Source organism: Phycomyces blakesleeanus, assembly GCF_001638985.1.
Source record: "Phycomyces blakesleeanus NRRL 1555(-) unplaced genomic scaffold PHYBLscaffold_3, whole genome shotgun sequence".
NCBI classification, from domain to species: domain Eukaryota; kingdom Fungi; phylum Mucoromycota; class Mucoromycetes; order Mucorales; family Phycomycetaceae; genus Phycomyces; species Phycomyces blakesleeanus.
This window is the reverse complement of record NW_017265136.1, coordinates 693,033-718,887: the sequence shown is the minus strand read 5'-3', so window position 1 is coordinate 718,887 and position 25,855 is coordinate 693,033. Positions and strand designations below refer to the sequence as shown.

The window sequence follows — 25,855 nt, the reverse complement described above, 5'->3', positions numbered from 1 at the left end:
TCTTTCTAAATCACCCCAACCTTTAAATTTCCTTCTTACCTTTTAGTATAAATTGGATTGGATAGGATTGGATAGGATAGGATAAAATAGGATAAAATAGGATAAAATAGGATGAAATAGGATGAAATAGGATAGGCTTTACAAGGGAAGGAGACAGAGAGAGACAGAGAGAGACAGAGAGAAAGATAAGGATATATATTTGAGCGGATGTCAATTGTAAGAGTAAAAAAAAACGTAGAATAAAGGCAAAGGCAAAGGCAAAGGCAAAGAGGAACATAGACAGGGAGATAGTGAGAGAGAGAAATAGTGTGTGTTTTTTTTAAGATAGATAGTAAGGATGGCCAAGGTCAGGTAAAGAGTGGGGCGAGAGTGATTTTTTTTTTGAATTGCATTGTATTGTGGATATTATAGATTCTTGAGTTTGCGCTGGGTATGGATGACTTGAATGGCTTGACGATAACCATATATGCAGAAGTCTGTCAGGAGAACTATGGTGGCTGGCACAAGGAGGGCTACGGCGCAGACCTTTGAAGCTCTGGCGATAGAATACACCATTTCAGCCTGGAAGTAAGGAAAGGGTGTTGAGAGCAAGTCAAGCATAGTCAAGTTTATTTTTTGAGTGAGAAAGGTGCAAAAGAAATGAAGATTGGTCAGGAAGGTTTTTTTTTATTTACTTTTATTATTTATTTATATTTATATTTACAAGGCAAAAAAAAGAGTCAAAGGTATGTCAAGGAGTAATAATTATACTAATATAAAATAAAATAATATAAAATAAAAGGGACCAACTCAAGAGCAGTCTGGTTTGTTAGGCGAATTAGAATGTATAGATCGCCGGAGCATTGCTGTCCTCCCCGTGTCTGATCCAACAAAAATAAATACATACATAAATACATACAAAACCTACCATTTTTTTTTGGGTATCTGTACTACAATCAAGCACACAATTACTCTCACACACACATACACACATATATATATATATATATTATACAATAAAGCGAGACAGAGAGAGAGAGAGACTTGAGCCCTGCGTACCAAATATAAATAAATATACATACATATATATATATATAAAGAAAACAAAATAGTGTGGTCTAAACCGTAAGTGTCCAGAAATGATTGAAATTCTCACCCATCGTATAACACAATCGAGAGCTACACAAACCAAAAATATATTTTACTTTCTGTTGTTTATTTTGCTTTGGATTATATTGAATTATACTATATTGTATTGTATTGTTTGTTGTTATTTCCTTTCCAAAAGTAAAACAGTTTCACAGCCAAAATAACAATAATAATAATAATAATAATAATAACAACAACAACAAAAAATATTGGTCCATTCTTTGGCCTTTGATGACTCTAGATTTTATCTTGTCTGTTCTCTTTCTCCTTACTGATTTTTTAAAAAAAAAATTAAAGATAAACTGCGTGCTATTGTCATGATTCCCCTATGCCATGCTCCTGATGACGATGTATGCAGTAGAGAACATTAGAATAATTCGTATATAGAAATAAAATAAAATAAAAAGGCACCGAGGATCAAAATATCTTATAAAAAGTATATACATATACATATACATATATATATATTATTAATATTAATATTGCTAGGAGTAATCAAAATAGAAAAAAAAATAAGGTATATTTCATTTAGCCTTACAATTTATCATGAAATACAAATATACTACATTTAGCCAATCGGACACAAAGTTCCAAACTGTCTATGGCGTCTCTAAAATAAGAAGGAAAGAATGGCTTGGTTTTTTTGTTCTTATTGTGTGCAATTGATAAATAGAAATCATCTATCAATACAAGCAGAAACAAAAACAACAGAAATAGCAGCAGCACCAAAAAGTAGTGGAAATTATAATAGTGATAGAGGGTTATTTGGCTTTGAAGTCAAGAGAAGATGTGCTTATCCTTATTTAACCAAGATAAATGAATAATTAGACATTTTACTGATCAGATCTTGAACTAGCCACGTTGACTATTAACAATATTCTTATTGTAATAACTATTGTTATTATTCTTTATGGGAATAATATCTCTTTCTCTATATCTGTATTTGTATATAATATCTGATTTCACAACCTAAAAAAAAGAAAGGCGTAACATAAATATATATATATATATATAAGAAAAGAAAATAGCCCTAGGCATGGCATAGCAGAAAAGTGCAGGACAGGGCAGGACAGGGCAGGACAGGGCAGGGCATAGTAGGGCAGGACAGGGCAGGACAGGGCATGACAGGGCAGGGAAGAGAAGGGAAGGACAGAGAAGGGAAGGGTTGATCTCAGTTCCAGACTCCTAAATTTATTTTATTTTATTTGTTATTATATTATCATGTATTTTTGGCTTACAAGGGTTGATGACAGATAAAGCTAATGACAAAAAGAAAAGATATACAAATACCTATCTTTATATCTATCTATTTTACTTATCTATCAGTCTGTGGATATGTATATTTCGATGGTGGCGATCGATTGAAGGATTACACTACAGTACAGACCTGCACACAACAACCATGATTCTTTCTCTTTATTTCTTTTTTTTTATACTTTAATTTTGCTGCTATTGGGTTTTTGTTGATAGCTAATTAAATGAAGGTTGCATTAATATTTATTACATTATAAGCAATGCATTTAATATTCTCCAATTCCATTAAAATTGAAATCCTTTTTCGTATTTGAAACACTATTTTATTCCCTTTTTTTTTAATTGTTTATAATTAATCAATTTATTCAAAACTTACACAGTAACATATGTGTGTGTGTTTGTGTATTACAAAAATTGAATTGAACTATCAAAATTATCATCAAAAATATTGATTTATTCTACTTGATAAACTTGGCTGAGGATCACAACTCATGTAGGATAAATGACTAGATTGCATTAGATAAACTTGTTCTAGATGCATCCCTCGTTGTTTTTACTAATCTTTCTTTCTTTCTTATATATACACATTTCTTTACATAGTGTTGGATCAAAAGGATAATAATATTATTATCAGAAGTTTGATTGATAATTAATATAGACTTTTTTGCGATAATAAAAAGAATCTTTATACATATTTCACCCGTATTTCTTTCAAAGTAATAATTATTATATATGTATAGATAGATAGAGAGAGAGAGAGAGAAAAAAGGGTCTGTGAGGCATTTTTAGCTAATAAGAAACATGTATCAGCTTGTACATTTCACTAGTGGAATGTTGAAAGTCAATTGAACGGTATGTTTGATTCTGTATAAAAGAGAAATATATATATATATATTGTGTGTGTGTGTATGTGCGTATACGGAATAATTCAAATTAGTTAATCAATCAATCAATAAATGTCCTATTATTATTATTATCTTTCAACATGCAAATACTACATGTTGAATTCTTGACAAATATATGTACGTAAATGGGGAAAAGAAAGGGAGAGGAGGGGAGGAAAAGAGAGGGGTTATAACAATAGAAAAGAATATTAAACCTTTGAAACCTATCATGGTTTAACTTATATATTTTTTGGTTACTCAAATATTCACGCCTGTCTTAATTATATTAGATATTGGATATTGGGTACATTCTCATTGGAAGCCAATTTTACTCATCATATCTTACATGTTGTCTTTTACACCACATGTATTAGCTTGATTAATCTAATATAACGTCTACTTACTAACAGAACAAGGTTATCCATTGTTCAGAGCATCTTTAATCACATAATTATATATATATACTATTAGATTAAATTAAGAAATACACACAAAACTGTCATTTTGAATTTTTGAATAATTAGATCTACAATCTACACACACCCATACAGTATCTAGCTCCAAGCTTATCTTTCCAGACTATACCTAAGATATTTACTCTGGCATTTTATATATACTGTTGTCTAAATTCTCAAAAATAAAATAATTACATCGTATTGACTTGATAATCTATTTCTTCTTTCCCTTTCCTCCTCTATCAAACATTCTAATGTATGATTTCTATCATTATCATTACTATTCCTGTTTATCCTGTGTCAAAATAAGACATTACTACATTCCAGCAAGAAAAATAATAATTACATTTTAAAAAGGTTTTTTGTATATGTATATATAATATATATAGAAGAATATAGCGTTTTAGAATATTGAAAATAAGAATACGGGCATGGGCATGGAAACGAGCATGAAAATTAACATTAAAAATAATAAAAATAAGAATAAGAATAAGGATAAGGATAAGGATAAGGATAAGGATAAGGATAAGAATAAGAATACGAAGATCTTCCCTTGGGTCTGTAGCCTATTCAATGTTTGTGTATTTGTGCATTTGTGCATTTGTGCATTTGTGCATTCACACTTGTATATTTGAATATTTTATTATAACCTTTATATTATCTTGACTCAAATTAATGCATAAAACACTAGCATTAGTTTAATTGCTAAAATCTAGATTAAATTATACATATATATATATATACACCCATTATAGACCGAGAAACAGAAAAAAGGTAGAGAGTGAAAATGAAAAAATGAAAATAAGAGATATAGAGGGGTAATATTGCAGGAGCTCATGTATTCCTCATATTTTAGATGAAATATGCCCATTGACATTAATATAAACATACATACAGACATACATGTACATATATTTATATTCATGCCCGTGTCAATATATATATACTAATATGCATATTTATATGCATATCTACCTATATATTTGTATAATTATTTATTCAATTGATAATGTAAAAAGAGCTTTCAAATAATCTTATTATATTGTATTACATTGTGTTTTATCTTTTGAACTTTATATAATAAAGCAAATGATGTCTAGAAAGAATCCTACTATTATTCCTAAGCTTTTAGCATAATATACAGTGGCTCATATATATATATATATATATAGAAAAAGAAGGAAGAAGACAAAAGAAGGAAGAAGACAAAAGAAGAAAGGGAGAGGGGATACATGGCGCTAAAAAGATTTTACACATCTTTTCCCTTTTTTTTATATATATTCCTTCTCTCTCGGTCCCATAATATATATATATATATATATATATATGTCGCTCTCTATCTATCGATCTTGCTTTCACTCTCACTCTCTCTCGCTTACCCCTACTCAAACCCCTACTCAAACCCCTACTCAAACCCCTACTCAAACCCCTACTCAAACCCCTACTCAAACCCCTGCTCATTCATGCACTCAGACTCAAATAAAGACATGTTTCTTTATTAAACGTGTGTTTTACCTCACAGTTCATTGGTATGCATATTGTTGTCAATATAAAAAGAAATATTCGATTTGGAGTAATGAAGTAAAGAAGAAAGGGATGGAGGGAAAAATAAAATAATGTAATAATATATATATATATATATTATGAGGAGAAGGAAGAGGAGAAAAAAGTATATTGAAATGAATGTTTAAAATGCCACAAATTGTGAATGTAAGCTTATACTTGTTCTTTCCATTTCCGTTTATTATACCCTTCTCCTTTCTCTCTTTCTTTACTAACCTCTACACACATGCGTACATTCATATTTACGTAAAGATTATAGTATACTACTAACAATCGACCAGGCTTTTACTACCAACCCAAAAAAAAAATTCAAATGTGTATCAAAGGAGTTCTGTCCATAAACATTTAATAATCTAATTAAATAAAGAAAGGGTCTCCCAAATGGTTTATCTTTGAAAAAAATAAAGAAATATATTACCTCATTTAATATACTACTTGTTTATTTCAAACAATCCTTAAAGCTACTTTAGAATTAGAATTAAAATTATGAAGTACATTATTTGATGGGACAAACTTAAAGCAACTTCTGGACTTCAAAAATGAGTATAATTTAAAGCCAACATCGGAATATATGTCTCCGAATAAAATTATAGCACTTTTGGGGACTTCAAAGAAGTCATCTTTTAAATAAAAAGGCGCTTCTTTGGTATTTCTCTATTCTATATAAAAGAAAAAAAGAAAATGGTTGCTATGATATTTGATGTATACAAGTATTTCTTTTATTTATAGGTAGAACCAACTTACAGACGCCTTTATTACTTTCAAATGAGGTGTGTAAGCATTATTTTTGGTTTACTTTATGAGAATAGCTAATTCATTAAGCCTACCGATTCATTGCAAGAAAGAATAAATAAAGTATCAATCATAGATGGTTCTTTTCCAGGTATAAGATTTAGATTAAGTGTATATGTATTTTTATGAAGCTTCTATTATATTTTATAGCCTTTAAATGATATGTTTTAAATAAAATACAAATCTGTATAAGGCACGAATTTACTTCTCTATTGGTACTGTATCAAACCAAGTATATCCATTTAGCACTATGGTTATACTAGAGAAATTGAAAGAAACTTGCAAGCACTGTATACAGACAGTGAAATTAAGCATTCCTTAATTAATGTTTCCTTACCACTATATTATTTTTTATTGAACAGTTGAAAGTGGTCCACTTTGTATATTAATTTTAAGAAAAGAAGAGAAAATAAAAATATTTTACTTGTACTCAATTAGCAGATGAGTGATACTATAATAATATGTGCATATGTTATTAGCTTCAGTAATCTATGGGTTTTTGGAGGAAGAAAGAAATAAATACACTATTTTGCTCACCAGAACAAATTCATATACCAGAGTCGTCTTGATTAAAATTGTCACAAATTATTGTGGGCAATTTAGCATGAATTGCTCTGAAAATGTTCTAATTCAAAAGAGAAAATAAAAAGAAAAGTTTGGGTAATTTAAACACAAGAAAGTCCGTGAAGTTTATATTTCTCAAATGTGCCCTGAGTTGTCCCTTTCATGATGTTGCAGGAGGCAAGATGATCTTTTGGTATAATATGTGGTGTGCTCTAACGGTTTACCAAGTGGAAGGGCAGGAATGCATACAAGTAAAAAAAGGCGTTGGGGATAAGACAAGATAGGAGTAGCCACAACGATACAATAAAAGATAATAACAGTAGTGTTTCTCTATAATTCTCTAACAATACTAAATGACCAGAGCAACTTATGTCTTTTGGGGGAATAATAGACTTGACAAAAAATGATGTTTACAAGGTTAACATAAGCATAAGCGTTAAGGTGGTATTATATTCTGAATGGTGGATGTGCGAGATTCCTGGGTATGTCCCTTTAATCTAGGCCGAACTGAATAAATGGCCGACCCGGACAGCATTACACCTCTAGCTTCAAAAAATATCAAACCGAAAAAAAAATCGCGTCCTGTCGTGACTTACAAAACTATTCATTTCACACACACCCACAAGCACCCATTAGCACACACAAGCACACACACACCCACAAGCATACACAGACATACACAGACACACATACACACACATATACACACAGACACACACATATACACACAGACACATATTATTTGTCTACTTTTTTTTTGTTTTTGTTTCTCTATTACTGCTATTGAAGATGGAACAAACGTTCGCTAACTTATATGAAGCTTCGAAATTACTCGCCAATCCGTCACGAAGGAACCCACAAGAAATCCTTCAACGTAGCTTTAGTCAGGTCATTAAGGAGACAAAGGATCTGGAGAAGACCATACCAGTTGACGAAGAGTCCATTGCAAAGGGGTGAGTCATTAAGGAAACCTGTATATACGAAGAAAGAAGAATAAAAGATGATTATATTTTCGATCCCAATTTATTCAACAATTAGACATCTCTTGATTAATCTTTTTATTTTTTTTATTATTTTTGTAATCTCATTGTCAATGTCAATTCATTTATACATTTATTTATTGTAGACGCGCCTTTTTCGCAAAGTTAGGATTTCCACCAGTTGAAAATTTTGACGTATTTGGCAATATTAAAATAAACGACTCGGAAGGACCATCGCGTTATTTGAACATTACGGATGTGGAGGTTAGGGGTTTTCTAAGCAGATATAATATATATTTACACATAAAAGACAAAAATTCATCGATCAATTCTAATACCAATAATGTTATATTATTATTATTATTGCTGTAGGGACATCTTCAAGAACACAGAGACAAGATGATAATTGAGACTATTGAATCAGTCCAGAAAAAGGCAAGATTTTGTGTTATCCTTTTTTTTGCACTTATGCATTGTATATTTATATTTAATTATATTGATACTATATAGACCATTTCCGATTTTGAAGAAATAAGAAATAAAGCTATGAAGGAATATCGGAACAATATTGAAATGGATAATAGAATCGCTGAAGAACGAGACCGTATCTTAGGTGGAAATAATCCTGACCATCCAATGGAATATGCATCAGAGGTATAGTTCAAATATCACAAGGGTCAAATGTATATACGCTTGTGTGAGTGAGTGAGTGAGTGGGAGTTTATATAAAAGTGGTGTAGGTCCATAGTCACTGATAATTACTTGAATAATTGATTGATTGATTGATTGATTGATTGGTGACGTTTTGGGTGCTTATTTCCTTTTCTTTTCTTTTCGGTGCTAACGTATGTAAAAGATGTATACAAAGGAAAATCCTATAAAAAAGCGGGTACTCTCTTATGCCAACGTGGTACAGTCATTAAACGGCCAAAGATTGCAAAACAAAGATTTCAATGTTATTGCTGGTTTCGAAAAGTTAGCAGAAGTAGACTGTGAAAATAACAAGGTAGTTATTGTGCGAAAGAGAGAGAGAGAGAGAGAAAGAAAGACATTGATTAACACACACATTATTATTACTAGATGGTTGGTACCGAACCACATAATGTCTGGAACCTTTTGGCCTGGTTGGCTGGCGAAGGAAATGATATAAGCGAAGGTCGACGTGAAGGAAACTACATGAAGGCTTACTTGTCCAAACTCCCCAATACTCCTGAATCTATTGAATTAAGCCATCATTTGACAAACTTGGCCAGGCAATGGTTTGAACGCCAGTATGTAACGCTCTCTTACTCTCTTTCTCTCACTTATTCGCACATACAAAAGTATATTATTAACGTACATTTCCTTTTACTCTTATCTGAACTTAGGTTTGTTCGGTTTGTTGATATGTTTTTATTGAAAAGAATATTGACAGCCAATGTCGGTGGAAATCCCGAATTTGGTCATCGTCTAAAAGCATTTATAAAAATTCAGTTCAAGACGGATGATCAATGGAACATCCAAAACTTGGAGGTAAAGGAAAGGAGGTGGCAAAAGAGTATATTTTTACTTACTTAAATGATGGTTTGGTCTATTTTCAAGTTGGCCGAAGACTTTCCAAAGTGGGTTTATATATATTTTCTCATACGCAGTGGTCATTTCAAGAATGCGCTTGTATATGTAACAGAGATAGCTGAAAAGTATCCACAAGATAAGAAGTTTATGAAATACCTTGAAGAATATGTGGAGAATCCACACCACTTGTAAGTGCACACCCATATATATTAAAAGTGTGTGAGAGAGAAAGCAAATATTTATCAATTACACGCATACACATATATATATGTAAACATTTTAAGATTAAGTCAAGCTACTCGAAAAGAAATCGAGTATGAGCATATGCTTTTAAAAAACAACGGCAATTCAGTGGATCCTTACAAACTAGCCTTGTACAAACTACTTGGTCGGTGCGATATTTACGAAGATCATGTCAATGGGGCAATAAACACGTTGGAAGACTTTATGTGGTTCCAGGTAAAACTTTTTTCTTCTTTTTGTGTGTGTGTGTACTTATCTTGGCTTATATATTTTTTAGCTTTCGCTTGTTCGCGAAAACATACCTGAAATTGAATATGGCCATGGTAAGTATACTCTTGAAGATCTACAGAAACGTATCGTGGCTTCAGGGCCAAGTACTTTTAGTGCAAACGGGGCCAATCCTTGGGATTATGCTATAGTCCTTATATCCTCTTTACAATTTGAGCGGGTAAGACCACACATCTACATAATGAAATGTTTAGGACTTTTGTTTTCATATATATAAACTTACCACTAAAATTCCATTTCAGGCTGTTAGCCACCTTTATCAGCAAGAAGCAACCCGCTTAGACGCTGTTCATCTTGCGATCGCTTGTGCCTACTACGGATTGTTGCGAATTTATACCAAACCAATCCAAACCGACGACAATATCTGTAAGCTTTGTGTAGCTTCATATTACCGAAATAATGAATAACAATAAATACTTATCTATATACATATAGTTGCTATATCCGCAAAAAATATTCCTGAAATTAACTTTGACCAGCTTGTGTACCGCTACACCAAGGTTTACGTTTTCGAGAACACAAAATGCATATTGAATTACATTCTGTTGTTGAGCCTCTTTACTCCACATCACGGATTTCCAAATAATTCAATGGTGGAGAAAGCACGAGAATACATACGCAGGCTCGTGCTTTTTACAAAGTCTTTCAAGGAATTCCTTGGCGAGGCTACTGATTATGGTGGCCGCAAGGTATGGGCAATCAATCAATCTAGATTTATTAATATATATTGTTATCATTTTTCTACTCCCTTTCCTCTGTCTATTTTTTTTTACTTTAAACTTTTAATTTGTCCCTAATCCTGACCCTGGTCCTGATACTGACCCTGTTGTCTATTATCTGTTATATATATAAATATTCAACTTTCAAAACTCAATTATGTGAAATTACATAGCCCGGACTAGTGGATACTTACAAGGCTCTTTTGGGCATCACAACCGAAGCAGATATGGTGAATTATATTTATATTCCTTTAGTCCGAAGTTGTATCGAAGCAGGACTATACACAGATGCAGTTAAAATATGTGAAGTTGGCTCGGTAAGTTATGAAGAGAAAAGTATGGGAACTTAAATTGTCAAGCATACACACACACACACACATATATATATATATATATATATATATGTATGTATGTGTGTATGTATATGCATTATTATTGACATTTCTTGAATTTATTGGAATTTCTGGTAGGACTACAACGAAGCAACCAATATATTGATCAACCAATTAGAAAGTTCAATTAATCTACCTATTCTTGACCCACCAAGATTGAATCCTGAAGACAAAAAATGGAACGATGAATTAGTCAAATTCTCGAGGGAGTTGTTGACAAGATACAAGAGAACTCCAAATATCAAATGTAATATTCCATTGTCCAAAACATACACTGTCGATACCCTCCTCAACATCCTCCATTTCCGAGAATTATATGAGAGTGGACGTTATGACGATGCAATCCAGGTAATTACAATCACTTTATATTGTACATATGGGTGTATTAATGTAGAAGGTATTTGTTTAGTATATGCTTCGGTTGAATGTAGTGCCTTTACACGATGAGAATGACAATGTGTGCCAGACATTACGTCAATTGAAGTCAGGAGATAAAGTGATTGTAAAGTGTATACCAAAAATTGTGAGGATTTTGGTAGACGCACTCGAGAGATTACACGATTGTAAATGCACACATAAAGACGGCAGCAGAGATTATGATGCCGAACATGAGGTTAGTATATTTGTACGAATGAGGAAGGAATTTATGCTTTTATTAACCTTGAGCTTTCTATATTATTACTATAAAAAAATAGAACATACGCAACTGTGATAGATATGCTCGAATTCTATTTAGATTTACTGGAATGGCTGATAACGATATGCTTGGGGAGCTTGTTTACAGTAATATAATTGTGTACGTAAAGTTATTCTGCTTATTCTGTCGCTATATATTCTAATCACTCTTATTTTGTCTTTTTGTATATGATAAAACAAACTAAAACAGACGAATTTCTCGACTTATTGATGGAATTTAATCAAGGTGTTCCTAAAAATTAAGGTTAACTCGTACTGTAAACAAGCTTTTTTTCTTTATAATTCTTTTTTTTTTTTAAAAAAAATACTTTCCTCCTCCTTCTTGTTCTTTTACTTTCTTTTGCTGTCATCATTTTATTATTATTACTATTATTACTATTACTACTATTCATCTTCTTCTTGCTCTCCCATTTTCTTTTTCGCCTTCATCGTATTTATTTTCCTTACAACCAAAACAATATATGCATATATGTATGTACATTATAAGGGCAAAAATAAAACTACACTTCTGCATTGCCTTTGACACGGAACTTGTAGGCTTTCCTAGTTTCGTCCACCATATCCTATCCTTTCCATCATTGTTTCAATTTATATCTATATCTATTTAACTTTTTTTATACAACCGCTTCATACAAAATATTCGTATCAAATCAGTCGTTTGTGACATAAATCAAAATGCGGTCGCAACTTCATTTAACACCAGATTATTTTCTTTGGGTAATAATAATAAGCTCTTTATTTCATTCGTAAATTTCAAATTTACATAAAAATACAACAGCCGAAATTCACAGAATAGTAAAAAAAAAAAAAAAAAAAAAAAACCTATCCCAAATGAGAGAAATAATAATAATCCTCCTTAATATTATCCTAAGTGGAATAGTACCATTAACTACTATTTGTAAAGCGCTGTCTAAACCTATGTCAGTCAAAGCCTTCTGAACTTTTCTACATATTTTTGGTACACCTTTTTTTGAGATGATTTTAGTCAAAGATTTTTGTGATCGATCGGAAGGAGCGGCTGCAACGGGTAAAAGAACATGTTCATTGGAAAGTGTCAAATGTTTAAATATTATAAAGGGAAATATGGATTCAAAGAAGTATATTGATTTTCAATACGGGACAAAATTGTGGTTCAACTGGCGATTTCTTGCCAAATCACCATTTTCCTCCTTAGTGAACGCTCTATGTGCTTCCGTACAACACGATAATGTTCACTATGCTAGTGCCAGGTACTAATGCCCAAGAAACTAACATGGTCCCCTCATTTTAAAGTAATTCAACTCTCTCAACATGATTACTCGACCTGGAAGAGGGTGATGTGGTATACACACCACAATTGAGTGAAGAACAGACCCCACAACCAAACACTGGTTCCTTCTTGCTAATGAACCTGGCAAGTCAACAATCTCCGGAACTGTTACACACCAGGCACACATACACTACATACTCATACAGTGTAAACCAACCATTAGACAACAGGGATTTGAATTACAGGGATTTGAATACTAGCAGATATAAACAATATTATTTTGTCTCTTTAATAAATAGCACTCTCACAGTATCTACTTTTCCCATTATTGAGATACTAACCCATAAACAATCCCGAATATCTAAGGTATGTATATCACAAACTGCATAATGTATTTTAAATAGCCGTCCTGTAAATACCGGCGACTCAATCAAGAAATAATACCGACAAAAAAAGAAGAAGGAAAGTATCAATGGTGCTTTTGAGAAAGGATATATTATTATTATTATTAGACAGTTAGTGAGTCTTAGCTATATACTTTATATATATCAAAATTTAAAGCCCATAGTTGGTTTGCTTGAATGGAATGCATTTGCACAAACTGTTTCTATGTATGTACCTTGAACCTGAATAAATTTACTCAAGGAGGTACTCAAGCAATCACGATTCTTTGTTATATATCTTGATTTTGGGAACTTGAGACGCCGGGTGTATTTGGCGACCATCGCCATTTGAAAGAGAAAAGCAGCGATATTAGGAGATTGAAAGTGATAGAAGGAGAGAGAAAAATAAAAAGGTAAATAGTTGGCAGTAGGAGAGGTCAGTAATCCAACTCTAGACACTACACAGCTCAAAAACTCTTCCTAACAACAAAGTCTTACTAGTAACTTCCCCCCACTCATGTACTCTGTTGCAGACACGTGTATTCAAAATTGCAAATGATTGGCTCATGTCAAAATAAAAAAAAGGATGGCGTTACAAAATGTGTGGCCCAAAGACTATAACGCGTTTAAAAAAAAGAAACACGCTCACGGTATTATTTTTCTTTGCGCTTTTTCATTAGTTTACTCCAATGTACAGCAACACCAGCAGCAGCAGCAGCGACAACAACAACAACAACAACAACAACAACAATAAAAACAACAGAAAATGCAGCAGCAAATGCAAATGCATTAGAAAGTCCAGCAACAGCTCTCTTGTGTTTGGTCAAAAGGCCATTAGCAAGCCGGTTCCCAAGCCTCTGAGGGACCGAATTCTGATGAAGCTGGCGGGTATTCCTGCCCCAGAAGAATCTAACTACATTATTGCACTCAAAGAAGGAACGGCAATGGAGCTTGGTAAGTTTTGTCTTTATATAATAATAGATAAGCGATACAATATTAATACCAATAATTTCTATATATTATCAGATCTTCCTAGGGGGGTTAAGCGGCAACTCCAAGAGGAGGAGTTTGAGCCGCAACCAGCAAATGTAGATGGCTCTTGGCCTGCCCTTGAGCATCTTATCAAAAGAAAGAAATTGTGGTTCGAGGGCAAAGCTTTTATCAAGGCCCAAGAACAAGGCATAACTCGAGCTGAGCGTTTTCAGACACCACTCTCTGAGCTCAAGCCAAATGTCGTGATGCCAGAAGTTGAAGCCTTCTGTAAAAGAAAAGCGCTCGCAATGGCGTATACACAAGCTGTGAAAGAAGGAGAAGACGTAGAGATAGGAGAAGAAGAAAGTGAAGAAGAAGAAGAAGAAGAAGAAGAAGAAGAAGATGATGATGACGAAGAAGATGATGAGGATGACAATGAAGGTGAATATGATGGCGATGACAACGAAGGTGAATATGAGGAGTATGAAGAATATGAAGAAGAAGCAGAAGAAGTAGAAGAAGTAGCAGAGGAAGAAGTAGCAGAAGTAGCAGAAGTAGCAGAAGTAGCAGAAGTAGCAGAAGTAGCAGAAGAAGAAGATGAAGATGAAGATGAAGATGATGAAGAAGAAGAAGAAGAAGAAGAAGAAGAAGAAGAAGAAGAAGAAGAAGAAGAAGAAGAAGAAGAAGAAGAAGAAGAAGAAGAAGAAGAAGAAGAAGAAGAAGAAGAAGAAGAAGAAGAAGAAGAAGAAGAAGAAGAAGAAGAAGAAGAAGAAGAAGAAGAAGAAGAAGAAGAAGAAGAAGAAGAAGAAGAAGAAGAAGAAGAAGAAGAAGAAGAAGAAGAAGAAGAAGAAGAAGAAGAAGAAGTAGCAGAAGTAGCAGAAGTAGCAGAAGTAGCAGAAGTAGCAGAAGCAGTGCAAGATCAAGCAGAAACGCTCGCACCCAGAAGACAAACAAAGGCAATGACACTCGCGGCTAGAAGAAGAGCAGTAGAAGTGCTTGCGGCTAGAAGAAGAGCATTGGAAGCAGCAGTGACAACAACAACAACAACAACAACAACAAAGCCAGAGGCAGAGGCAGAGCCAAAGGCAAAAATGTGTCTAGCCGAAAGACGCTACGGCGGCTGCCATTTCCGAGCCTAAGTAGAACAACCGTAGTCCGGGGGTTGCTCTTCTAATGGTAACAAGAAGAGTAATCCCCGGGCAACCCGGCAGAAGCAACTTACATATATATATATTTCTTTTTATAGCAACAGGAAGCAACAGACTAACAGACTAACATACTAACAAGCAACGGGAACTAACAAGCAACGGGAACTAACCTTACTCACAACTAACTACAAACAATTAACTTTTTGAACAAATAACATTATGAACAACTAACATTACTAACAACTAACTTTACTAGCAAAATCCGGATCAGAGTCATAGCTAGTGTTAGAATTAGAGTCATAGCTAGTGTTAGAATTAGAGTCATAGCTAGTGTTAGAATTAGAGTCATAGCTAGTGTTAGAATTAGAGTCATAGCTAGTGTTAGAATTAGAGTCATAGCTAGCGTTAGAATTAGAGTCATAGCTAGTGTTAGAATTAGAGTCATAGCTAGTGTTAGAATTAGAGCCATAGCTAGTGTTAGAATAAGAGTCATAGCTAGTGTTAGAATAAGAGTTATAGCTAGTGTTAGAATAAGAGTTATAGCTAGAGTTAGAATTAGTTATAGTCATAGTAAAAAAAAATCAACTCTTATATATTTTAACCAAAATGTGTTATTATATATATTAGGAGCTTTGCTCCCCCCTCCCCTCGGGGGAAGGGGTCATTGGCCTATGAAGTTTTATATAACTTTTCTCTACTGTCAATTGTGTACGGCACACAATTACCAAGTAGTATAGGCTTCATATTTTATTTTATTGAGAAACAAGTAAGTTAGATAATACGTGACAAAATTTATAAGTTGTATGACATGATCTCTAACTTCATCCTGTTTTTTCTAATTAGACTAGGAGCTTTGCTCCCCCCTTCCTCTCAGAGGGTGACCCCATTGGCCTATGTTAAGTTCTATATGACTTTTCCTTACTGTTAATTGTGTGCCGTACACAATTACCAAGTAGTATAGGCCTTATATTTTATTTTATTGAGAAACAAGTAAGTTAGGGAATACGTGGCGAAAGTTATAAGTTGCATGACATGATCTCTAACTCCATCCTGTTTTTTTCTAATTAGATAAAATAAAATGAATTCTGGGAACATGACTTTTAGCTAAAAGTCTAAATACAGGATAAAAGTCGAGATAAAAGCGACTGCTGGAGACGCTATTATATTTATATTGCTTATTTTTTATCATTATTATTACTATTATTATTACAAAACCAAATAAAAAAGAAACCTCCCTAAAAGTCTGTGAGAGGCCGTAGCCCAAAAGCATAACATGTGAAGATTGTACAAAAGAATCCATGTACATCCGACAATCATCTGAGATTAGCATTAAAGAATATTATCATTTGTAAAGCGAACAGTAACAGACTTTTTCTCTCTCTCTCTCTCTTTTTAAGTCATCCGGTGGTATGCTCAGGCATTACAGCTTTCAAACTAAGTTTGACTGAAAGATGGTAACAACGCCCGTTACAATGGGGTCGAAACTCATGTTAATTGAGTAGATGACCAGTTTAGAAACCTAGTTTAGTTTGATGACTCAAGATTCACAATGCAGTACGTAATGATGTTATTGTCTGAGCGCTAAGAAAAAAGAAATTGATAATAGGTGTACGTACATTGACGATATCTCATTATTGTTGCTTCTTCGTTCCGTATCGTATTTTACAATAGTGAAAATGACTTGCTCAGTTATTGGATTATACTCCATAGTAATGGATTTACGACAGACCAATAAGGCAAAATAAAGAGTGGACTTAATATACTAATATAATGATGATGGCTTTACAGTGAGCCAGTGGAAGGGTGTACGAGAGAGAAGAAGAAGACATATAGTCTAGCTAGATGTACTGAGCTTTTATTTTTATTTTATTTTGTTGCCGATCATTACCAAAGGATCAAAGGCAGTCAGCAATAGAGACAAGTAGAGTCAGCACTCGATATAGTAATAATTTAACAGGGAAAAAACATGGGTAAAATAGCCAAGCTTTAGAATCCTAGTAGTATTATGGTCGGTCAAGTAAGTGGAATTACTATACTATCATTCTTTTCAACGATTTGCTCTATTTTGGGAGATGCATTTTTAATACTGTGCGGATCCCCCATTGCTAGTTCGATTGATTTAAACCACATAAATGTAAAAATGAGGTTTCTCTATAATATGGTGCAATTTTAGTAGCTCTTGTAGTATACATACTACACTTGGGCGAAATAAAAGTCATAGGCAAAAACTGGTCTCTTCTTGCCGATAGACCTGAAAAGTTAACAATCTCCAGAACTGCTACACACCAGGTACATGTCAATTATACACTTATATAGTGTAAACCAACCAACCATTACACAACAAAGATTTGAATTACAGAGATTTTAATAGTAACAGATATAAACAATATTATTTTTGTCTCTTTAATAAATAGCACTCTTACAGTATACCTCCAGTTATTTTAGAAGCCGAATTTGGTGTCTTTTACTTTTTGTATTACTTTATCACCTCTCCGCGAATTGAACCAACTCGGTTTATTATATGTCTTTGGTTCAATTTAATTATAAGGTTTGATCAGATGAATACTCAATTGGTACTTTTATTGTTACATCATTACCATATTAATAGTGAAAAAAATCTATATCTGTCCATTAAACCAACCCTAGCGTTTTCACGTAATACACAGAGTACGCTGGCGAAGACCTTAAAGCCAAACAAGCTCTTAGTAATCCCGGTATTAATTTAACCTTTATTTCTTTTTATAGATAACGGGGCTCTATTGCAGGCAAAAGCGTTGCGTATGCTTTCTCCAATTTTAGTAAAACTAAAAGAGAAGAATAAAAGAATAACTAGGGCATTGTTTCACTCTCAGCAATAATCCAGCCTTTTTCATTAACCATATAAAATTTACCCTCAAGAAGACTATATACTAAAGACTTTATTATTTAACCTAAACTCTTTTGTTGTCAAGACAATTTTACATGATTAATAATACAATTATTTGGACATTTGAACGTTTGAACCTTAAAGATTGTGACATGAAGCTGGCTACAGAAAAAAAAAGTATAAATTGATTAATTGATAGGCCATTTCGATTGCCAATATCGTCTTTTCACTCTACAAAGATATTACTACAAATCAAACAATACAAAATGGCTAATCTCAGAGAACTCGGAAAGACTGGTGTATTGGTGTCTGCTGTTGGACTTGGTTGTATGGGGTAAATGTTACATATAAACTTAAGCACTACCTCAAGCCAAACATAATATAAAGTATTCTAACATTACAACTATAGAATGAGTGAGTTTTATGGCCCTACAAACGATGAAGAGAATGTCAAGACACTCGAGCGTTCAATCGAAATAGGGTATGTATACACACATATATATGTATTTATTGAAGCTTATTCGTGTGTTTATACAGATCGACATTTTGGGATACTTCTGATATTTACGGAATCAACTCTAAAAATGAGCGTCTGCTATCTACTGTATTGAAGACCCAGAGAGACAAGGTTTTCTTGGCTACAAAGTTTGGTCAAGTTCGCACTGAGGATGGAACATTTTCTCATGTATGTGGCACACGTGAATATGTCCGCGAAGCATTCAACAAAAGTCAAAAGAGACTCGGTGTCGATGTCGTCGATCTGTATTACCAGCATCGTGTTGATCCTAATACGTGAGTCGTCTCTTCCTTTCATTGTTTACTGTTTACTGTTTACCATTGTATGGATTAAACTCGACTAACATATTCTTAAGTCCTATCGAAGAGACTGTCGGAGCAATGGCTGAACTTGTCAAGGAAGGCCGTGTTCGTTTCCTTGGTAAGTGATTTCCAGCACAATAGATGTAAAAATATACTTCAGTATCTCATATACTTTTTGATAATAATCAGGTCTATCTGAGTGCTCTGCATCAACCCTTCGTCGTGCCCACAAGGTGCACCCAATTGCTGCAGTTCAAACCGAATACTCACCTTGGACCTTGGATATTGAGACTAATGGTTTGCTTGATACTGCTCGTGAATTAGGAATTTCTATTGTTGCCTAGTAAGTAAAAAAAAACAAAGATAAAAAATATATAATTAAGATTTAATTGTAATCCGAATCCCAGTTCTCCTCTTGGTCGTGGTTTCTTGACCGGTGCCATCAAAAGCCCCGATGACTTTGGTGCGGATGACTTTAGACACAATGTTCCTCGCTTCTCTCCTGAAAACTTTGGTAAAAACCTAAAGCTTGTTGATGATATCAATGCACTTGCTACTAAGAAGGGAGTTGCTCCCAGTCAATATGTGCTGGCATGGATTCTTGCTCAAGGTCCCGAATTTATTGTCATTCCTGGCACTAAAAAAATCAAGTATCTTGAGGAAAATTTCAAGAGTGGAGACATTGTGCTGTCAAAAGAAGAGTTGGCCGAGATGAGACGTTTAGTTGACAGTAGCAGCTCCGTGGGAGAACGTTATTCTGCTCCCTACCTTGCAGCTATAGATTTTTAGTATCATCTTGTAATAAATACAAATATTTGTCTTGAATAAATAAATATCAATTTACTTCTATATAAATTGTTTTGCCCATGAGATAGAAGAAAAATTCAAAAAGAACCACACTATTTAATTATAGCGGACCAATATTATGTAATACAAAGCGCTTAAAGAAGTTCAGAATGTAAAGATTTAGACGGAAGGAAATAAAATACAGAAGTATAGGACTTGTATTGATTTAACACTCTGAGAAAGAGATGGGAATTCTGTACTGTAATTGTACTTTACTACCAATAATTGAGTTGATTTATACCTAGAACTTTATTAAAAAAGAAACAAAGAACAATAAAGAATCTTAAAGTAGCTTAAAATATATAAAAAACTGATAGAAGTAAAAGAATTACAAAAAATAAATTCTGCGTTAACGGCTTTGCATTACTGATTTACTAGAATGTCATTTTAAGGATTATATATACTTTTAATTAATGAGATGTCTCGTAGATATGTATTTAACTGTATTAATAATATGTAATTCGAATAATGCATTGTGTATTAACTTCTTACTTTGTATATATTCCTTAAAAAGATGTTATATGGTTGATACCTATATGACTTTATCTATCTGAATACCACAAAAAGCCATATATATATAGCTATTAACATATACTCTTTTTTAAAAAATACAGGCCCGCCTTGGAGAGAATATACCGCAACCCTAGTCATAACGAACTCAAGAGAAACTACGTTATATACGACATAAAATTGGGAAATTTTCTGAAAAGATATTTACAAATGTGTGAAAAAGCAATTGACAGTTTGTGATTTCGGAGTGAAGATAGTAACTAAGCCATACTAGAGGGATTGATAGACCTATGTTATGGATGAGTGACATTTTCTTCCTAAAGTGATAGCAGCCATGACACTCGTTAGGATAAGGCCTTTCTTAGAGAAGACCCTTTAACCTTTTATTTATTTCTTTGTCTTCTTTCTTTATCATAATTTCAGATTTTTCCCTCAGGTATGGTAAGACAATTGTTTAGTGCTTTTTATTGAAGCTTTCACTTATCAGGTTTAAGTGTATAATATAAAATACACAAGATCTTAAAACATAGACCCTGCATAAATCAATTTCATATACTGTTTCAAGGTCAACAGCTAAAATGAAAATAACAACTGGATGACAAAATCCATCCGAGCCTACGCATAGTACGACCAAAAATCTATGAACCCCACCTCATAATAGCCCTAATGGCTCGTCTGCCCATCCAGCTATGACTTCACCACCTGAAATCTCATTGTCGACATTGCCACAATCCGCCAAAATCGTTCTAATTTTTGGAAAGTTGGGACGTATAGCTCGTTGAAAACCTATGGCTATTTTTTATGATACCTCTGCAAAAGCAGATCTAGCTCAACAAAAGGCAAACCAAATGTGGATATCTTAAAATGAAGACAATGCTGTTGTTTTTGACATTACAAACAGTGGTTTAAAAGCTGCCCTATTCTTTCAGGCACTTAAGGATCAATACCCTACTGTTGTAGAAGCAATAGAGCAAGATCGTAAAGATAGAAACATAGAAATCATTTCATTTGATTCCATCGAAGATATTCCAAGAGCATATTACAAGGGAGTTTTCATTAGACACAGAACCTTTTGGCTGCCCCTTCCTTTAGTGGGGATAGTAACATCCTTCGCGCACATTTAGATAAGTTACCACTCCAAGGAGCTGACAAATTAGAGCCCCAATTCCAAGAAGTCATGTGCCTCTTTGGCTGAGTAATTCATATTGGTCTCTATGTAAGCCCTCAGTTACAGTTGTTTGATAGTAAAGATTTTTTATGTTGGGCACAACTCTAAAGGAAGGGACTAAATTCATTCTCTTAACACATAATATTGACTTTTGTGGGGAACTCTAAATTTATGCCAAGTAGCAGAACATGCCTGTGACCTGCAATTATTGCCATAGGCCAGAAGAAAGCGAACTATGAAAAGAGAACTAACAGCTCTCACCTGTGCTACGTATGTAAAAAGCCATATCAGATTCGGACTTAATTTGCTGGTGAGATAATTGCAAAGGGTCGTAAGTGTCAACCTCAAGAATAGGCGCATTTTGCTTCACCAGAAAAAGGAGACAAGATCGGCCAACATGCGGACGAATTAATTCGCTTGGCCAGAGAAAATTCGGGAATGTAAGAAGCTCTCGTGCAAAGAAGAAATGAACTAGAGGACCAGGCGTCCCACATAGAAAAACAACAGCGGCTACTCGGTGCCCCAACTGAAACTGACAAAAAGGTAGTTGATCCTTCTACCAGAACACAGGGAAAAATCCCAAGATATGGAGAAACCTTCATTATTGAAAAAATATACTGACCCCACTCTCATCATCAAAGGGAAATGCAATCGAAACAGCACACCAAACCAAGGAATCTTTCCCAATCCTTCAGCTACCTACCAGACCATTGTCACTGATGGTTCATGGTAGGGAATATGTCTAACCATCTCAGAATTTCCTCGCTTAACTTCAGAGACCTGGACAAAAAAGCTGACTACCTATGGTCGACATTTTTCCCGCCAAGACAAGATAAATTTAATATCCTCACTATTTAAGAATCTCACGCTGACTCAAAAAGTATGCAATCTTCCATCTCGATACTCCTTCATGCCCACTCAAGTACTTGGTCATTCCACTGTGGCCTGGTCTCCTTCGATCCTGACTACTACATAAAAACACAACTAGACCCTTTTGATCCTACTCATATCGCAGATGGTTGTATACTTATTTCCACGATTCATCACATTCATAACCTATGTACCCACTCAATTTCTTCATAATGTATGCATCTTCTCACACTAAAAAATGCCCTCTTTTCTACTCTCTTCTAGACCATTCATTATATCTTCTTTGACTCATCTCCCTCACCGAGAAATGCTCTACTCAGAGACTTCAACTACAGCATTAGGCTGAATTCGTCGTTGGTCCTCCCCACAGTTTTGACCCAGTGGTTGACCAACCATTGATTTGTCACCATCACCCCTGTCAACTGCAAACCCTTCCTAGTATTTACAACTGGCTCAACTGGTTCAACACTAGACATTATTTCTGTAACAGACTATCTACAGGTAGTGCTAGACTCTCCTACAGTTAAATAGGTTGCTGGATTATGGACATACCATCTTAACATCAATATCTAATTGTCGGTTGGATCATCACAGCATGGGCCTAGAGCTTGGAGGTTTAATACATTCCTCCTGTCCGATCAAGAGTTTTGCGACGATATGGCTACCTCCCTCGATACCGCATTGTTAGATCTCTCTAATATGGCACCACACATTCAGTAGGATCTTCTTAAGGCCAACTTATAGGCCATGTCTATAGAGCATAGTCGCAAAATTAGGAACAAAGCCAAAACTATGCGTCAACTACTCGCCAAACAATGATCTGCCATTGTGGCACAGCTTCACAGTCTTCCTAGAGATAATTATTTATTAGGCCACTCAAATAACTCACACATTCGACCATGTACGCAGCACGCGCAGCATATCTCCAATCAAGAAGTGGGCCAGGAGTAACTCGCCCATTGCCAATCACAGGGTCTTCAAGTCAATGTCGAGACCTAGATCCAGTAGACCTCACAAACGCACAAATATGATTATGTTCCTAACTTCATGGATGCTGACTCCTTTTCAGTTCTCCACCAGCAGTTGCTCGATGTTAAACGCCGGACGGACCGCCAGTATGAAGTAGGTGCAAGAGTTCTGGCACTTCGGTCAGGACACAAGTGGCGTGAATATGGGAACGCTCAAATATACTAATGATATTAAATTTTGGGGCTACTACTTCTGGCTACAATATATTGGGTCTGAATGGTCTTGTGCCTAAGTATAGTCCTGAGAAGAAACGTATACGTGTACGTGATTGTGAGAATAAGTAATTGGTCATTTCATATAAAAAGAATTAAAGACAATCTACACACTCTAATTATCTTTTTTTTTAATCACCTGTGTAAATATATAAAAATATAGAAGACTGCATAAAGATGAGCCACCAACAATGCTCTATAACACCTCAGATTACTATTATCACAGAGATATGGCACACGAACACGTCAAATTTAATTCTGAACCTTTACGCTATGTTACCAGAATCAAACTTTGGTTAAACAGAACTGTCAGGGAGCTTCCTATATTACCGTACAATATAAATTCATTAAAGAGTAAAGCTAAATTAAAGAGAAAGAGAGAAAGAGAAAGAGAAAGAAAGTGATATTAAAAATAACTAAATCGATATAATTCTATAATATTGTGTATGTGCGTGCCTTTTTTTTTAGTCATTTCAGACTACTTAAAAAATAATGGGTGAATATATCTGTAAAGTAGTACCTGACTTATACTTCACCTGTACCGATATTTCCCACCGCAAATACCGTATGGTTGTTCTAACTATGTGGTCTGAAGAATCTAAGAATATTATGAGGCAGTCATAATGGCTTGTTTTATCACAAGACATAATAAACCAGAAAGTCTATTAATTGTTGATGAAGCTGTAACAGCTGCTCTGTGTGCAGAACATATGTCTCCTGAAATTGAACTGAAGAAAAGTAGACTTTACATGATATGCGATGCTTGTGGCGGAACCGTAGATCTTGCCATATTTGAAAAAGAAAATTTACTTGGAATACATGGCTTAAAAGAAGTCACCATTGGAACCAGTAAATTTTGTGGATCCACTTTTGTGGACTCTCGGTTTACGGATCTAGTATATAAAAAAGAACCGCCTAGTAAACATGTTATCAGCAAGTACGAGATCACCGAAGATTTCAAAAACAATATAAAGATATATAATGACAATAATAATAATACATGAAATCAAATAACAATCGCTACATAACCCAAAATTGTGATACAAATATTAATACGTTTCTTTTTGTTTTATCTTTATATACATATACATATAGAAGCATTTCATTGATACCTATTCAAGGGTGCATTATATAACAGACAATATCTTTGTTCTTGAGGTATTCGGGATTGATTTTGGGTTAGTATCTCAATAATGGGAAAAGTAGATACTGTAAGAGTGCTATTTATTAAAGAGACAAAAATAATATTGTTTATATCTGTTACTATTAAAATCTCTGTAATTCAAATCTTTGTTGTGTAATGGTTGGTTGGTTTACACTATATAAGTGTATAATTGACATGTACCTGGTGTGTAGCAGTTCTGGAGATTGTTAACTTTTCAGGTCTATCGGCAAGAAGAGACCAGTTTTTGCCTATGACTTTTATTTCGCCCAAGTGTAGTATGTATACTACAAGAGCTACTAAAATTGCACCATATTATAGAGAAACCTCATTTTTACATTTATGTGGTTTAAATCAATCGAACTAGCAATGGGGGATCCGCACAGTATTAAAAATGCATCTCCCAAAATAGAGCAAATCGTTGAAAAGAATGATAGTATAGTAATTCCACTTACTTGACCGACCATAATACTACTAGGATTCTAAAGCTTGGCTATTTTACCCATGTTTTTTCCCTGTTAAATTATTACTATATCGAGTGCTGACTCTACTTGTCTCTATTGCTGACTGCCTTTGATCCTTTGGTAATGATCGGCAACAAAATAAAATAAAAATAAAAGCTCAGTACATCTAGCTAGACTATATGTCTTCTTCTTCTCTCTCGTACACCCTTCCACTGGCTCACTGTAAAGCCATCATCATTATATTAGTATATTAAGTCCACTCTTTATTTTGCCTTATTGGTCTGTCGTAAATCCATTACTATGGAGTATAATCCAATAACTGAGCAAGTCATTTTCACTATTGTAAAATACGATACGGAACGAAGAAGCAACAATAATGAGATATCGTCAATGTACGTACACCTATTATCAATTTCTTTTTTCTTAGCGCTCAGACAATAACATCATTACGTACTGCATTGTGAATCTTGAGTCATCAAACTAAACTAGGTTTCTAAACGGGTCATCTACTCAATTAACATGAGTTTCGACCCCATTGTAACGGGCGTGTTACCATCTTTCAGTCAAACTTAGTTTGAAAGCTGTAATGCCTGAGCAGACCCCCGGATGACTTAAAAAGAGAGAGAGAGAGAGAAAAAGTCTGCC

General features: G+C 34.2%; 6 protein-coding genes across 6 annotated transcripts; all 6 read left to right on the top strand.

Moving 5' to 3' along the window:
- Positions 1-6,840: 6,840 nt before the first annotated feature.
- Positions 6,841-11,755, top strand: PHYBLDRAFT_163469 (hypothetical protein; the record flags this gene model as incomplete). Its single annotated transcript, XM_018434804.1, has 18 exons — positions 6,841-6,891; positions 7,430-7,593; positions 7,767-7,884; positions 7,993-8,067; positions 8,131-8,274; positions 8,477-8,626; positions 8,701-8,891; positions 8,988-9,132; positions 9,202-9,362; positions 9,459-9,633; positions 9,695-9,865; positions 9,948-10,071; positions 10,141-10,394; positions 10,598-10,741; positions 10,895-11,164; positions 11,226-11,429; positions 11,512-11,599; positions 11,703-11,755. 18 exons carry the CDS (start codon positions 6,841-6,843, stop codon positions 11,753-11,755), a joined length of 2,682 nt encoding a protein of 893 aa, XP_018296390.1.
- A 732-nt stretch (positions 11,756-12,487) lies between these two features.
- On the top strand, positions 12,488-13,385 carry PHYBLDRAFT_69705 (hypothetical protein; the record flags this gene model as incomplete). Its single annotated transcript, XM_018442153.1, has 3 exons — positions 12,488-12,741; positions 13,061-13,127; positions 13,323-13,385. The coding sequence occupies 3 exons, from the start codon at positions 12,488-12,490 to the stop codon at positions 13,383-13,385; spliced, it is 384 nt and encodes a 127-aa protein (XP_018296389.1).
- A 5,011-nt stretch (positions 13,386-18,396) lies between these two features.
- Positions 18,397-19,738, top strand: PHYBLDRAFT_107093 (hypothetical protein; the record flags this gene model as incomplete). The annotated part of the gene is made up of 6 exons (XM_018427976.1): positions 18,397-18,464; positions 18,540-18,611; positions 18,668-18,922; positions 19,003-19,067; positions 19,139-19,292; positions 19,357-19,738. The coding sequence occupies 6 exons, from the start codon at positions 18,397-18,399 to the stop codon at positions 19,736-19,738; spliced, it is 996 nt and encodes a 331-aa protein (XP_018296388.1).
- A 1,256-nt stretch (positions 19,739-20,994) lies between these two features.
- On the top strand, positions 20,995-22,206 carry PHYBLDRAFT_69707 (hypothetical protein; the record flags this gene model as incomplete). The annotated part of the gene is made up of 5 exons (XM_018442154.1): positions 20,995-21,073; positions 21,176-21,405; positions 21,691-21,783; positions 21,828-21,913; positions 22,044-22,206. The coding sequence occupies 5 exons, from the start codon at positions 20,995-20,997 to the stop codon at positions 22,204-22,206; spliced, it is 651 nt and encodes a 216-aa protein (XP_018296387.1).
- Positions 22,207-23,242: 1,036 nt separating this feature from the next.
- Positions 23,243-23,537, top strand: PHYBLDRAFT_140446 (hypothetical protein; the record flags this gene model as incomplete). The annotated part of the gene is made up of 2 exons (XM_018430403.1): positions 23,243-23,347; positions 23,424-23,537. The coding sequence occupies 2 exons, from the start codon at positions 23,243-23,245 to the stop codon at positions 23,535-23,537; spliced, it is 219 nt and encodes a 72-aa protein (XP_018296386.1).
- Positions 23,538-24,207: 670 nt separating this feature from the next.
- Positions 24,208-24,588, top strand: PHYBLDRAFT_140445 (hypothetical protein; the record flags this gene model as incomplete). Its single annotated transcript, XM_018430402.1, has 1 exon — positions 24,208-24,588. One exon carries the CDS (start codon positions 24,208-24,210, stop codon positions 24,586-24,588), a length of 381 nt encoding a protein of 126 aa, XP_018296385.1.
- Positions 24,589-25,855: the final 1,267 nt, after the last annotated feature.